Source organism: Ornithodoros turicata, chromosome 3, assembly GCF_037126465.1.
Source record: "Ornithodoros turicata isolate Travis chromosome 3, ASM3712646v1, whole genome shotgun sequence".
NCBI classification, from domain to species: Eukaryota; Metazoa; Arthropoda; class Arachnida; order Ixodida; family Argasidae; genus Ornithodoros; species Ornithodoros turicata.
The window spans coordinates 89,182,628-89,197,281 of record NC_088203.1 but is presented as its reverse complement, the minus strand read 5'-3'; the positions used below and the strand labels follow the sequence as shown (position 1 = coordinate 89,197,281).

Sequence of the window (14,654 nt, the reverse complement as noted above, 5' to 3'; positions counted from 1 at the left end):
ACGATTCTCCTCAATCCTGCTCACTCTAATGATGTAATGTAACGGTGATGTAATCATGTAACGTACTGTAGATCTGTACGGTAGCTAGGCCTAACCAATATCCTGTATGTGCCGACGAACGCATACACTGGCGTCAACGCTTGCCTGTGGCGTTGTACATCACTGAAGGTCCTGACTCCAATTCTTGGCACGAAATAGACCCCGATGAACTCATGCATTCAAGCGCCGGCTCGAATTGCTCCCGACACCCGCAGTGCCAACGTTCACCGGGAAGCAGAAAAAAAAAGTGTAGGTGAGACGGTGGGGGAAACTGTTGTCTACGTGGGGGACGACACTTATTTTCGGGTCTTTCCATCCGTCACTCTCAAGGAAACCGCTATTGCTTCGGGCCACGACATTCCTGTCACCTGGATGTTTCGGTAGGAGGGTAACGTTCTCCCTTTGTTGACGCAGGAACGCTTATGGCACCGGCGACAACAGGATGAGCGCAGCGGACGTGACGCGTATGTTGCAAAAGTCGCTAAGTCGAAGTGAAATGTCTCCTAACCGTTCATGAAGCCAACCACTTCGCAGAAACTTCCCGGCGGTGTTGCACGGCACAAGACGTGTATTGTTCCCGCGGCTCCTTCTTTGTTCCCCAGCATATTGTTTCGCAGTACAATCCTGAAACAGCGCTTCACCACATTACGCGTTGAAGGCCACACTCTTAAAAATGAACTTCACCGCATAGCACGCTGCTAGCCAACCATCATCTCAAATGATACCGTTGTCTGCCCTGATTTGTTTACAACGGGAGGCGTACGCCTTTTCTGTGACACTTATGCTGTTCATAATTGTCACAAAAAAGGCGTACGCCCCCCATTTTCAACAGATCGGGGCAGATAACAATATCATTTAAGATGATGGTTGGCTAGCAGCGTGCTATGCGGTGAAGTTCATTTTTAAGAGTGCAGTCTCTGCACAGAACGATACCGTTATCACTCCAGGTTTACAGAAAGGACGGGGCTTACGCTCTCCGTCTTCGATTAATCAGGGGAGAGAATGATGTCATTGGAGATGATGCACGCTAAAAATAGATCTTCACCGCATCGCACGCAGTGCGCCAACCATTGCCACGAATGATAGGGTTAGAACTCCTGAGTCGAAGAGAGTGGGCGCCGTACGCCTTTTTGTGGCAATTTGGACACATGACAATTGCAACTAAAAGGCGTAAGCCCCCAGAAGCGACAATCCTTTCATTCGCGCGGCAATGGCTGGCGCACACCGTGCTATGCAGTAAAGTTCTGTTTTTAGAATCTGGTTGACTGCGAGCATATTATGCGGTGAAGATGCGTTTTAAAAGTGTGTATCCTTGACATAAAGCGTATGCGGACAGGGGATAATCTGACAGGATTTCCTGTAGAGGCTACGTTTGATCCGGCTTAGTACACAGATGAACAGAAGAGGCGGAGGCAATATGCGCCTCGAGTACGAGAAGAAGCAGAACACACATACACACACGAAGAGGGGAACTCGAAGATGTAACTGGGAGAATCCGATTCCACATTTGTGACGCAACAATCTCCGTGTCATTTTTGTTTAAAAGGTCGAACCCAATTACATGCAATCCAATAATAGTCGAAGTCTCGTTCCTCCGTGTGTGTGTTTTCTCTTCCTCCTCTTATTCAACGAACAGGTTGCCTACGAGTGTGGTAGCTAGGGTTGTCAATCCCGAGCCATTTTTGCAGTCCCGGGATTTCGGGATTTTTTCTGTCAATCCCGGGATCCCGGGACGGGATTTCGGATTGTGACGAGTTCAGATGGTGCTTCCAAGTATAGTCCTGCGCGGGTCAGAATTATCGAACCCGCCATTATCTAAACAAGTCCATTTACCTCAAGTGACTATATCGGCGTGTTGTGCGCAGTTCATGTGCGCTTTGTCAATTCCACCTTTTCCTGAAGGAAAGCACTCGAAAATTCGCAGTGTAACCACATTGGTAAAATAGTGACGGCGAAATTCTTACTTTTTTTTCTGCTATGACAATGCCACTCATTTTCTATTCATGTGCATTTCACTGGTGCACGTGAAAAGAAGGCGAGTCCCGCTACACTTGAAGTAACAGGAAATATTACTTTATAATTTCCTCAAACGGTGTGACATTCCACTTGAATGAGCAACACACACACACACACACAAAACGGAAAGAATGGAAAGAAACGGAACATTTAACAGTTTACAACACCGTCGCTGCGTGCTATCACATTCAATCACATTGTACAATGATTAACACACGACCTGAGAAAGCACAGAGTGTCGAGGGTGGTGTCCCCCAGTTCGGAGCGAACTTTTGTGAAAATACTGGCTGCCGAAGTGAAGGTTCGTCCAGCTTCTGCGCTAGAAGAAACGACAGTCAGCAAATGTCTGCACGCACATGTAGGCAGCAGTCCTCTGCCACCTCCAGTCATAAAAAGTGCCATTTCCTTGCGAAGGAGTGAGTCTGTGCCTGATGGCCTACAGGTGTTTGATTTTCCTCTCATATTTGCTCTCACGAAATCCCGAGACTTCGGGACGTCAAAAATTGGCCGGGATCCCGGGATTTCGGGATATCCCGATTGACAACCCTATGTGGTGCACAGGTTCATCCAACACAAATACCGACACATTCGACAATGAGTAGAGAGTAGTGTTACGGAGTCCTTTCTGTTCCAGAAAAAAAAATCTCGAGAGAAAAGACTTATATGTCACATACGTACATCTCAGAGAATGCATACAAACTTTTTCACCTAACTTTAAGGGGGTCGAACAGCACCTCTGGTTAGTTTTGTGTGGAATCACACTCTGCTAAGCGTTTAAACTTCTTTCCTATACTACCTCCTTCGAAGACTAGACAGCGTATTATAAGTTGATAAGTAAATTAAAAAAAATATATATATGGAGAAATTGAATTTGGCACCCGACCAATTCTGCAACTAAAAAAAAAACAGAGGAAAATATATATATATATATAAAAGAGCTCTTGCTAATTTTCTTTTCCCTTATACACTTGACTGGCCTTGCACTGGGCTTTCAGAGGTGTCTTAGGACACCCTGACGGGAGGCATCACGTGCCACGTGACCTTCTGACGCCATCCGCTCAAACGTTGCCTGCCTGCGTACTGCTGATGATGGCCCAACAAGGCCGAAACAGCTGTCCAGTACTGGCATGGCGACGTTTGACTTACAAACATATGCTACACGTGCAGCCAAAGAGCTCTTGCTAATTTTCTTTTCCCTTATACACTTAACTGGCACTGCACTGGGCTTTCAGAGGTGTCTTAGGACACCCTGACGGGAGGCATCACGTGCCACGTGACCTTCTGACGCCATCCGCTCAAACGTTGCCTGCCTGCGTACTGCTGATGATGGCCCAACAAGGCCGAAACAGCTGTCCAGTACTGGCATGGCGACGTTTGAATTACAAACATATGCTACACGTGCAGCCAAAGAGCTCTTGCTAATTTTCTTTTCCCTTATACACTTGACTGGCCTTGCACTGGGCTTTCAGAGGTGTCTTAGGACACCCTGACGGGAGGCATCACGTGGCACGTGACCTTCTGACGCCATCTGCTCAAACGTTGCCTGCCTGCGTACTGCTGATGATGGCCCAACAAGGCCGAAACAGCTGCCCAGTACTGGCATGGCGACGTTTGACTTACAAACATATGCTACACGTGCAGCCAAAGAGCTCTTGCTAATTTTCTTTTCCCTTATACACTTGACTGGCCTTGCACTGGGCTTTCAGAGGTGTCTTAGGACACCCTGACGGGAGGCATCACGTGCCACGTGACCTTCTGACGCCATCCGCTCAAACGTTGCCTGCCTGCGTACTGCTGATGATGGCCCAACAAGGCCGAAACAGCTGTCCAGTACTGGCATGGCGACGTTTGACTTACAAACATATGCTACACGTGCAGCCAAAGAGCTCTTGCTAATTTTCTTTTCCCTTATACACTTGACTGGCCTTGCACTGGGCTTTCAGAGGTGTCTTAGGACACCCTGACGGGAGGCATCACGTGCCACGTGACCTTCTGACGCCATCTGCTCAAACGTTGCCTGCCTGCGTACTGCTGATGATGGCCCAACAAGGCCGAAACAGCTGTCCAGTACTGGCATGGCGACGTTTGACTTACAAACATATGCTACACGTGCAGCCAAAGAGCTCTTGCTAATTTTCTTTTCCCTTATACACTTGACTGGCCTTGCACTGGGCTTTCTTTAATTACCGAAATTCACACCGGCTCACAACAATTAAAAACAGTGAATAAAATTGACGTTTCGGAATCCATCCGGATTCCATCATCAGAATGCGGTCTAGGTGGTCGTCCTCGCTCTTTTATACATCAAGGGGGCGTAGCATTCGGGTAACGGGCCGGGATGCCTGTTCATGGTGTTATCTATCTTCTTGATAAACCAGGACTCCAATTGGTTTACGTACCCCCCAACGTTTTTCATGTGCCAAGATTGCCGGTTTTTCTAAGTTCACCTGGTGCCCTGTTTTCAAAACATGATCACAGAGCTCTGTCTGCTTACTAGTACTGTATTTCATATCCCTTTTGTGTTCTTTCATTCTCGTTTTTGTTTTCCTACCTGTTTCCCCAACGTAAACCTCGGGACAATCGTTGCAGCTTATTTTATATATAACCCCACGTTCGTCCCCTTGTATCGTCTTATATTTGTCCCCTTATATATATTTGTCCCCTTGCCTTATATTCGTCCCCTTGTATCGTCTTATATATCGTCCTTGTATCGTCAGCTTATTTTATATATAACCCCACGTTCGTCCCCTTGTATCGTCTTATCCTTAGGGCGAGATATTAAGTTCTTTTTTACTTAGTTCTCTTAGTTCTCTATTATCCCCCCAGTTTCATCGACGACACGTGCCGTCGAATGAACAGGGAGCACCGTGGAGCCGAGGACTCTGGCCAACAGCCATTTGTAACCATTCCATACACAAAGGGTGTCTCAGAACAAATTAGGCGGGCTCTTGATGAAGTAGGTATACGCACTGCTTTTAGACCACAGGTGACTATAAAGAACTTAATATCTCGCCCTAAGGATAAGACGATACAAGGGGACGAACGTGGGGTTATATATAAAATAAGCTGCAACGATTGTCCCGAGGTTTACGTTGGGGAAACAGGTAGGAAAACAAAAACGAGAATGAAAGAACACAAAAGGGATATGAAATACAGTACTAGTAAGCAGACAGAGCTCTGTGATCATGTTTTGAAAACAGGGCACCAGGTGAACTTAGAAAAACCGGCAATCTTGGCACATGGAAAACGTTGGGGGGTACGTAAACAATTGGAGTCCTGGTTTATCAAGAAGATAGATAACACCATGAACAGGCATCCCGGCCCGTTACCCGAATGCTACGCCCCCTTGATGTATAAAAGAGCGGGGACGACCACCTAGACCGCATTCTGATGATGGAATCCGGATGGATTCCGAAACGTCAATTTTATTCACTGTTTTTAATTGTTGTGAGCCGGTGTGAATTTCGGTAATTAAAGATGTATGTTCCCGGCCTTTGGTCAATCTTTAACTGGGCTTTCAGAGGTGTCTTAGGACACCCTGACGGGAGGCATCACGTGCCACGTGACCTTCTGACGCCATCCGCTCAAACGTTGCCTGCCTGCGTACTGCTGATGATGGCCCAACAAGGCCGAAACAGCTGTCCAGTACTGGCATGGCGACGTTTGACTTACAAACATATGCTACACGTGCAGCAAAAGAGCTCTTGCTAATTTTCTTTTCCCTTATATATATATATATAGGTATTCAATAAAGATCAGAAGTGGAGAGGGTGCTTCTACAGGATAAGGAATAGAAGGGGACTTTATCAAAAACTAAGAGGGGGTATTCGACGTTTCGACAGCAGCGCTGTCTTCAACAGGAATGGGATACTATGGTACTATGGTGACAATTGTCTTGCGTCACCATAGCATCCCATTCCTGTTGAAGACAGCGCTGCTGTCGAAACGTCGAATACCCCCTCTTAGTTTTTAATAAAGTCCCCCTTTTAGTCCTTATCCTGTAGAAGCACCGTCTCCACTTCTGATCTTTATTGAATACCTTTATTTTTCGTGTTCAATCGCATTCGTTTATTTCAACTTATATATATATATATATATATATATATATATATATATATAACGCGTCGTAACACACGCAGCGTATTATGTTTTACGTTGTTATCTGTCTTTCACAGCCAGATCGATATGCATGCGCTCAGAAAGCTCAACGGCAGTACGAGGAGCCACAATTGGCCATTTCAGAATCTGGTGGCTATAACTACTATGCTTTTTGTAATTAGTTTTCAACGCACCGGAATCATTTTCGTTCAGAAATAATGCACTTTACTGGGACGTCCCATCAAACATCTTGTATATCGTTGCTTAGCTTAGCTTAGTTTAGCATAGATTCACGCTTAGAAATACTGTGTCCAACTCGAAATTAGAAATAGGACCCAGCAATATGTTAAACGTTTCTGAGATGAACAGGCAATGCCGAGCACGCCATGAAGGAAAACTTTCTTACGCTACAAGGGTTGTGTAAAGAACAAATTACGTGTCCGGAGCCTTAAAGGAGTACAGAGGACCATCCAACAAAATTTCATATTAAGACGTCTGATGAAAGTGCGTGTATCAATTTACCGAATAGCACGAAATGTTTTGATGTGTGCAATTTGTTTCCCAGAAAAAAAAAAAACAAAAAATATACACGAAAACATAGCTCCGCGCGTTCACTCTTAATTCGCCACCCCGACTGTAACGAGGAGGAGAACCACGATACAACGTCATGGATGACGTTACACGGTCCGCGCGTTCTGGTTCGTCGGTCAATAGGGATCAGTGCCCTGTCACTTTCCGCCGTGAACCAGTTTTGCCAGTTCCCCCGGAGAATTGGGGATAGAAGGAGAGGCCGAATCATGACCGAGACAGGATAGACAGGAGCAATGCTTTTTCAGGGCCCCGAACAGCTGAGTAGCAGACAATATTTCTCTGAATCAATCAGCGAGCGCGAGGTCACAGGCAGATCACAGGCTGGTACTGCTCTCCACCAACGTTGCGCACGGTCGCTTTTTGCGGCGTACTTTAAATTAAATTTTTGCGATAATTATGACTCTGTGGGGTGAATTACTTCTCATGGTGCATCTTATACTGGCCTGCTTCACAGTTTTATAGAAAGAAAACAGGGCGTTAAGAATGGCTTCTGTGCTACTTTAAGAAAAGGGAAAACTTCCTCACGCTACAAGGGTTGTGTAAAAAACAAATTAAGTGTCCGGAGCCTTAAGTAAAGGGTTCTTGAAGAGGGATAAGGAGCAAAGGGGTGCTAATTGCCAAGGCAATAAGGACACGATGTGCTTGGCAGCAACGGCGAGTGTGACATCGCAAAAGAAACGCCGACTTTTTGCCTGAGAGCACATACTTCTGTCTGGCAGTCAGTCTCATTCTTCTTCAGAGCGATTGCATAACGGTACACTTCGAAGCGAGGAAAGGGTAGTCAACCACACCAAAGCCATCCATATGTAGCACAAACACGCGGTACAGCAAAGGCAAGTAAAGTAAAACGGGCATAGGATACGTAATCAGTGACTCCCTAAGTTTGTAATGAGTTCTATCGTCTGCAGTCGTCTAGTTTGTCTCCTGTCTGAGGGTTCCGAAGTATGGGAGTTTCTTGTATCGCGTTGTGATTCATATCGGTGTGCAAAAGAGTGCGAAACCTTTCAAAGCAGTGTAAAGCAGGAGGAAGCGCAGACGGCAGCCTGCATTCGATTGTCACGATTCATGCATATCTGATTGTGAATAATTTTCATGGTATCTTCATCACCACCGCCACCACATTCTTCTTTAATTGCTTCAGATTGACGTGTAATGTAAAGCCACGAGTTATTGTTATTATGTTACCTGTTAAAACTGGTATCCCCGTCGTTCTTCTCTTCTTTCCTTCGCGTTGAGATCGACTTCATTTACACTGTAGAAAGAGGACTTCACTGCATAACCCATACCTAACGCTTAAGTACGAAATATTTCGATTATATGCGGTTAACAGAATTTTATTGAAGTCCGCCTGGGAGCGCACTATGCATAAACTGCTACGTTTCAGGATACATAGCCCGAACATTTTTCCAACCTCTCTATAAATGATACGAACACACAAGCTGCCGTGTGGGTCATGCTCATCACCCCTATACGTGCGCCGCGAACTGCACCCCACGAATCGACTACGTACACCGCATCGGCCGCCTGTGGTTCCTGTCTCCCACGTCTTCCTCTCGGGTTACACGGTCGCCGACTATAGCAGACGACACGTGGAGCGGGCAACGCAAGCCCGATCAGTTGGGATCACCGCAGGTGACAATCTTTTGCCTTACCTAAGAATGATGGTTGAGGGGAGATGCGGGAATGGTAGCACCGCGCAAATTAGCACGCGCTTTTCGCTGCGCCACAATGGGTGCATTGCGCCTTCGGCTTACTTCTTTGAGTTTGAACACCTGTTAGGGATGGTAAATGCTGTTTTGGGAAACGTTTCTTTCTTTCTTTTCTTTCTTTGGGAAACGGGAAATCTTTCGTTTTTTCACACGACGAAAAAAAGTGCACGATAGGCCTACGATGGCTTTCAGAGTATATTTCTAACCAAATTCCTCGCGCTGTCGTGTTGCGTTATTGGTCTCGTGGTATAGGTAACGAGTTCAGGAATCGCGTTCTTGGGTTCGATCCGTGGCGTGGTACTTCTGTTTTTATACACATTTCGTATATTTTTTATTTCATTTATTACACCTGAATAAGCGCTACATCAGATGATTTGTACAAGCTCGCGGAGTTTAACAAAACCATCGTAAGAAAAAGTGTATGTGCAACATTCGATTGCAAAGCACTCCAGTATCGGATGGTGCACTACGATATCCCATGCCGACGAAGCAGTTGGGATTCCATTACTTCTGTGCAAGATACTTATACTTATAGCTAGCGCGCGTGGCGTGGTTGACAGGTTTGGACGGCAACGTCGAGACTCGTAGGTCGCCCATGTTCTAATCCAGGCATCAGCCGTGCTCTAAAACAGGTGTTTCGTCTCCTTGTTTTTCTTCAGATGCAAATGCTGGCTGTGTTCCCTACGAGTAGGCAAAAAAAAAAAAAGATAAAAAATATCTCGGACAGGATGTCGCCACATCAGGCTGGCAAATAGCTCAGTTTGAAAGACGCCCCGCCTACAGAAGGGAATGCTATAGGGAAAATTGGTGTTCGTACATAAGCACCACGCTGAAACCTACAACGTGCCCTGTGTTAGGAAGTTAAGCACAACCTCGAAGATATATGGAGTAAATGGTTCACTACATAGTTTATAATTTCCAGTCTTTTATGCTTTCAAACACATTCACATCACAGTGTAGGTGTCGCTTCGAATAGGTTATCTTTAGAGTGTCAACAAAGTACAATTGATGGCGACATCTGTTACTTTCCAACCGATGCTATATAAAAAGTCCGCGGTTACCACTTTTCGACAATCATCAACAACGCAATCTGAAGGAAGCCTATGCGAGGCGGTGACGGAATAGTATAGCAGAATTTCAGCAGGTTCCCCGCAGACATTTTCATATGGGATACGACCTAACGACCAGACTAAATCAAGTAGCCATGTTGCGATGTTTCTACCTTACCTCGACTCTTTGTTTTGATTGATTTATTTGTTTGTACGCCGCACGTAAGGTGTCTAACACAAGCGTGTGAAAGGAGCATGAAAGTAACGCGTTCAACTCTGCTGTCCGGGGTGACAGGAACCTAATTAGTTCTTCTGGTTCACGCGAACATTCCTGCTTTCAACAGCCGATGTTTGTATGTAACGTGTGTTCAGATCTAGTGAAACAACGTAGGTCGTGGCGAACCTCTCGTGAGACATGTTTGAGTTATTTTCGTTCGAGTCAAGTCGAGCGAGCATCCTCTTCACACATGCCAGAATGCGTGCCAAAGGCTGGTTATCCGTATCTGCATGACGACGCTAGCTGGTTAAAGACCACCCCCGTCGCATTTTGTATTGACTCGTTGCTTTCGGCTGTATACTTGTTGGTAGAAACTGCTAAATACCGTGTGACCTGATCCGTCCTGTGAACATAATCATCACTTTCTATTCGTTCGATATATTAGTAGGCGAAATTATTTAGGTATGACGTTAATTTATAAACTTCTGCATGATGTTGTAGATGCACGTTATCTGTCATATATTATATTGGGTTTCATACACTATCTATGCGCGGCATTCGAAAGGGATGTCCTCATGAGAGGGGCTATACGGGCGCCCACGGACGGGAATTATACCTCCTGTAAGGCTCTGAATGGCGCTACGTAGTGTGATCAAACGACTAATGGAATAATAATAATTAGGGGATTACGTCGCGAGACAACTGAGGTGTTATGGGGATAACGATTTAAGAGAAGGTTTTATACAATATTGCACTAGACCAACACTGCCCCAGGAAAATACACGGGAATATTCGTTTTTTTTATTTTTTTTTCTTCCTAACAGCTTCAATCCTGGAACATCAGCGCGGTACATGGTTAGTTGGAATTCCTTCGAGCGTATACCAGGTGCTTCTATGCCACAAACGGCGCTGTTGGTTGTAATGTTTGTGTGCTCCCCTGGTGCACGGAGATTGTAAAGGCGAAAATTAATTCGAAGGAAAATTAGGTTTAGCACGACCCCGACAAAAGATAAATTTTTAACGTATGGTAGTATCGTGCAATTTTAGCGGAATCCCGCAGACATTTTCATATGGGATGACCTAACGACCAGACTAAATCAAGTAGCCATGTTGGGATGTTTGTGCTTTACAGTGGCTCTGTTTTTATCTATTTATATTTATGCCGCACGTAACGACCTCGTTGTTATGCCACAGTGCGGTGAAATTCGTGCGGCACGTACAGGCTAGGACTTATCCGAAAGCCCGCCTGGGCTGGGCTCGCGTTTGGCATTATGGGTTCGTGCCCGGGTCCGTACATTGCCGGATCCAGGTCGTGCTTGAGCCTGTGTTTCCCCAGTGCCAAAAACAGAATGTATTGGAATATGTAGTCGTGGAGCTGCACACGCAAGCAGGACCCGAAACCCCAAACAGAAAAAAAAAAAAAACCCAAAAAAGAAACGCTTTTTGGGCCAGTCGGAATTCAACGAAACCTTCATTTTTTCTTTCTTTATTTTTTGTTCCGGAGCGAAATCAGAAAATAATCATAAAAGTTTCCGGTTCAAGTGTGAAGCTAGGGCACCTGGAACTCGAAGGCACGTTCCGAAAAGCAGCGTGACGGATTGTCTTGAAAAGGGGCTTAGATTCCCACGCCGTCAGTGTGCTTACGTCGCCGTTTCGTGCTTTAGAGTTGCCAGTTTTGTTTTACGGATTTCAAGATGGACTACGACCAACAAACCCACATAACCTCCTTCTATCGTATCATCTCCGCCGTTTTCAAGTTTCCAGGTGGCGCTCCTCCAGAGAATTCCATGAATCTGTCTTAAAATCGCGAACCGGATGGCCGCACACACCTCACTTTGTTTGTGACTTTCACTTTTTTTTTTAAATTCTTATTCAGAAGCCCCTAAAGTCGGCACAACCTTTTATTCAGAATCAGAGTGATGTCTCCGAAAATGTTACGAGTAGCATAAAGTTAAGAAACGGAAATCGCTATTCACAAATGTGTGTGGTGTTTACGTTCAGTCCTATGAAAGTCGCCGATGCCAGGAAAAAAAGTAATAATTCAGAGCCTCCCTCACCCATCTTCTGTTTCAATTGTGAGCACGTGCACGGGGGCGGGGGCAGGGGGGGAACGTTGGGTAGACGAGCGGTCTGCCTGCATAGCTGGCAGCATGTTGCTCGGGGGGTGGGAGGGAAAGGGAGGGAGGGTAAGGGGAGAACAGTTACATTAGTTGTTGCTAGGCATCACGTGTTCCTATAGTCGCCCTTGCGGGTAGACGACCTCGAAAAAGACCAGAAGAGCTCTTTGGATGAGCTTCAGACGATGGAGCTTGCCACGTGGATTGGCAATCTCCTCGGGTTCAGGCTTGCCGGTAGGCTGCACACCTATCTGCAGCGTGCGTCTTGCATCCGATGTGGCTGGGCAATCCATAATAACGTGCTCCTCCGTTTCTGTTTCCTTACAGTGTGGGAATCCAGGGTTCAGGGTTCGTGCACTGGGTGATCTGAAATCGGTTCACAGAGAATATCATAGATGGCGCTTGTGCTAACGTCACAGCCGGATCGATTTCGAACTAGTACGAACAGTTATTGTTTTACTCCGGAGCTGAAACATTAGGAAGTTTTAGGAAATCGTATTCGCGCTGCTCCGATTCCGACTCCGCATCGCTGTTAGTCAATCAGATATCAGCAACGTGATGTCAGCCATCTCAAAGGAATCGTGCGATTGGCTTATCATGTTTTGGGATACGTTATCGTGAAACTTCTACGTTTTCCTAACACTCCCTATTATCCTTGAACCGGAACGAACGCAAGGCCGAAAACGGCATACAACAAAGTAAGCGCTACTTCATATTCAAATATTCCGTAGCGATTTAGCGGTAAATGCGAGAGAAATGCGTTAGCATTAACTCAAGTTCTCACGTCTTGTGTCTTTGAAGAACGGAGTGCAACTGACAGAGGTCCGGAACAGACTGAGTCGACGGCGCTTTCAGCGTCGTCTCCTTTACCTCTCCCGTACTTCCATTCGCATCGTAGTAAACTAGCACTGCAACGAGGACTGACAGGGGAGGAGACAAACACTGTGCTAGACTTCCAACAACAGAAAATTTTATTGACACCGAAACATGTTCCTTTTATGAATACAGACGTTATAATCTTCCACGTGTCACATTCCAGTCTACACATGAAATTCCTTTGTCCCGCTTCTCCAGGAACATTACCTCTTTATCAAATAACGTCACGGATGCCTAGTTCAGCAGATCAGCGCACGAGAGAGATTGTGGAAGAGGAAAAAGGGGATCACTATGCGTCAGCCAGGCATCCGTGACGTTATTTGATAAACAGGTAATGTTCCTGGAGAAGTGAGACAAAGGGATTTGATGTGTAGACTGGAATGTGACACGTGGAAGATTACAACAGAGGTATTCATAAAAGGAACATGTTTCCGTGTCAATAAAATTTTCTGTTGTTGGAAGTCCAGCACAGTGTTTGTCTTCTCCCCTGTCAGTCCTCGTTGCAGTGCTAGTTTACTACGATGGATCCATACCAACGTGCCGGGTTCACCACCGTCATGCACTCCCATACGCTGCTGCGCAGTGCTCGCTCCCGGCTTCCCCGCTCTGATTGGCTTCTCGTCCATCACCACTTATACCTCTGCCTCGGTGAGGCCCCACCATCACACACACATACACATACAGCTTTTTCCACCTTGACACACCTAATGCTAACGGATTAAAATGCGTCTTGATATATCGCGTGTGCGTGCTATGCAGATGTTTATATCCGCACACGTGCTGCATGTATATCCGGTCCCGTTAATACAACTATTCGCTTCTGTTCTAAAAATTTGCGCTTCGGGCTTAAAATAGTTAATCGCACATGCCTACGTATAGGTTATGTGTCTTCTGTGTTACGAAGCCCACCTTAGGCGTCTGCTGTTGGTGGGCACAGGAAAAATAAACAAAAACAAATGAAGAATCTCCTCTTGCCATAAATATCCCGATGACTATTCGGATTAGAGCTACTATGAGAAATAGGTTGTCACACATGGTTAAAATGTATACGTTAATTGTTTTTGTCGTTGCCTCTGGTTCCTCGTAACTGGACCAGGCAGCGACCAACCGATCGACCGTACGTACCGCTCCGGTTCTCGAAAATTTTCAACTCTCCCTTGGGCAGTTGTTTGTCCCTTCTCATCAATACACCGTTACGGGCAGTCGTCTGTGACATGGGCGTGGTTTTATTGAGTTGATTTCCGTTTTTCCGAACAGCAAACGAAAATCACGTTCACCTAACTCTGCAGTCTCGATGAAGTGCGGTTGTGATGAACGATGCTAATCTGAGCGTTTTCTTTTAACCTGTACAGAAAACAGACCAATGCCAAGTTACGCATTCAGGACATCATGTCCGATGAGTATGACAAGCTCAATCCGCCAAAGGAGAATGGTAAGTACTGCTTCATCTGACACTATACCGTGGTTATTGTACGAATATTACGGTGCTCGTAGGTACGAATTCGTTTAGCCCACGTCGAAAATGATAACACCTTTACCAGGGTTTTATAGTTGCGTTCAACTTAGGAAGTAAAAGAAATCTAGTCCGTCAGCTCTCAAAATATTACTGTGCCGCACATAGGATGGCTTTGCACAGGGACGTCACTGTCCTCCTCCGCCAGATGATGTAATCCATCACACTAACTCTGCTTCCGCTTCGGCCGTCAAGACTGGCCGCATGACACTAGGCGAGACCTCCCCCATGGTGGCGCTGCACTATTTCTCCTGGCGCTGTATTCTGTCTCCTTATCTACAGCGGCGTATGTAGATGACGGACTAGATTTCTTTTCTTTCTTAAAGGTCAGCTACGCCGATTTCCCGATGTGTTGAAACGGTTGTGATATTCAGAACGAGCACATCCAACTGCCCCCGATACACACCTTCGTTTCTCAATTTTGTCTTC

The 14,654-nt window shown here is 45.9% G+C and overlaps 1 protein-coding gene across 5 annotated transcripts in view; it reads left to right on the top strand.

The window, feature by feature from the left end:
* The window catches only part of LOC135388782 (glycine receptor subunit alpha-2-like), a 90,928-nt gene that overhangs the window by 44,823 nt on the left and 31,451 nt on the right, over positions 1–14,654 (top strand). For 4 of the 5 annotated variants that reach the window (XM_064618576.1, XM_064618579.1, XM_064618577.1 and 1 more), the window contains exon 3: positions 14,065–14,144. In XM_064618576.1, coding sequence (XP_064474646.1) covers positions 14,065–14,144 — 80 coding nt within the window. Of the gene's footprint in view, positions 1–12,462; positions 12,535–14,064; positions 14,145–14,654 lie in introns of those variants that run through there. The other variant, XM_064618578.1, reaches the window with a different exon arrangement.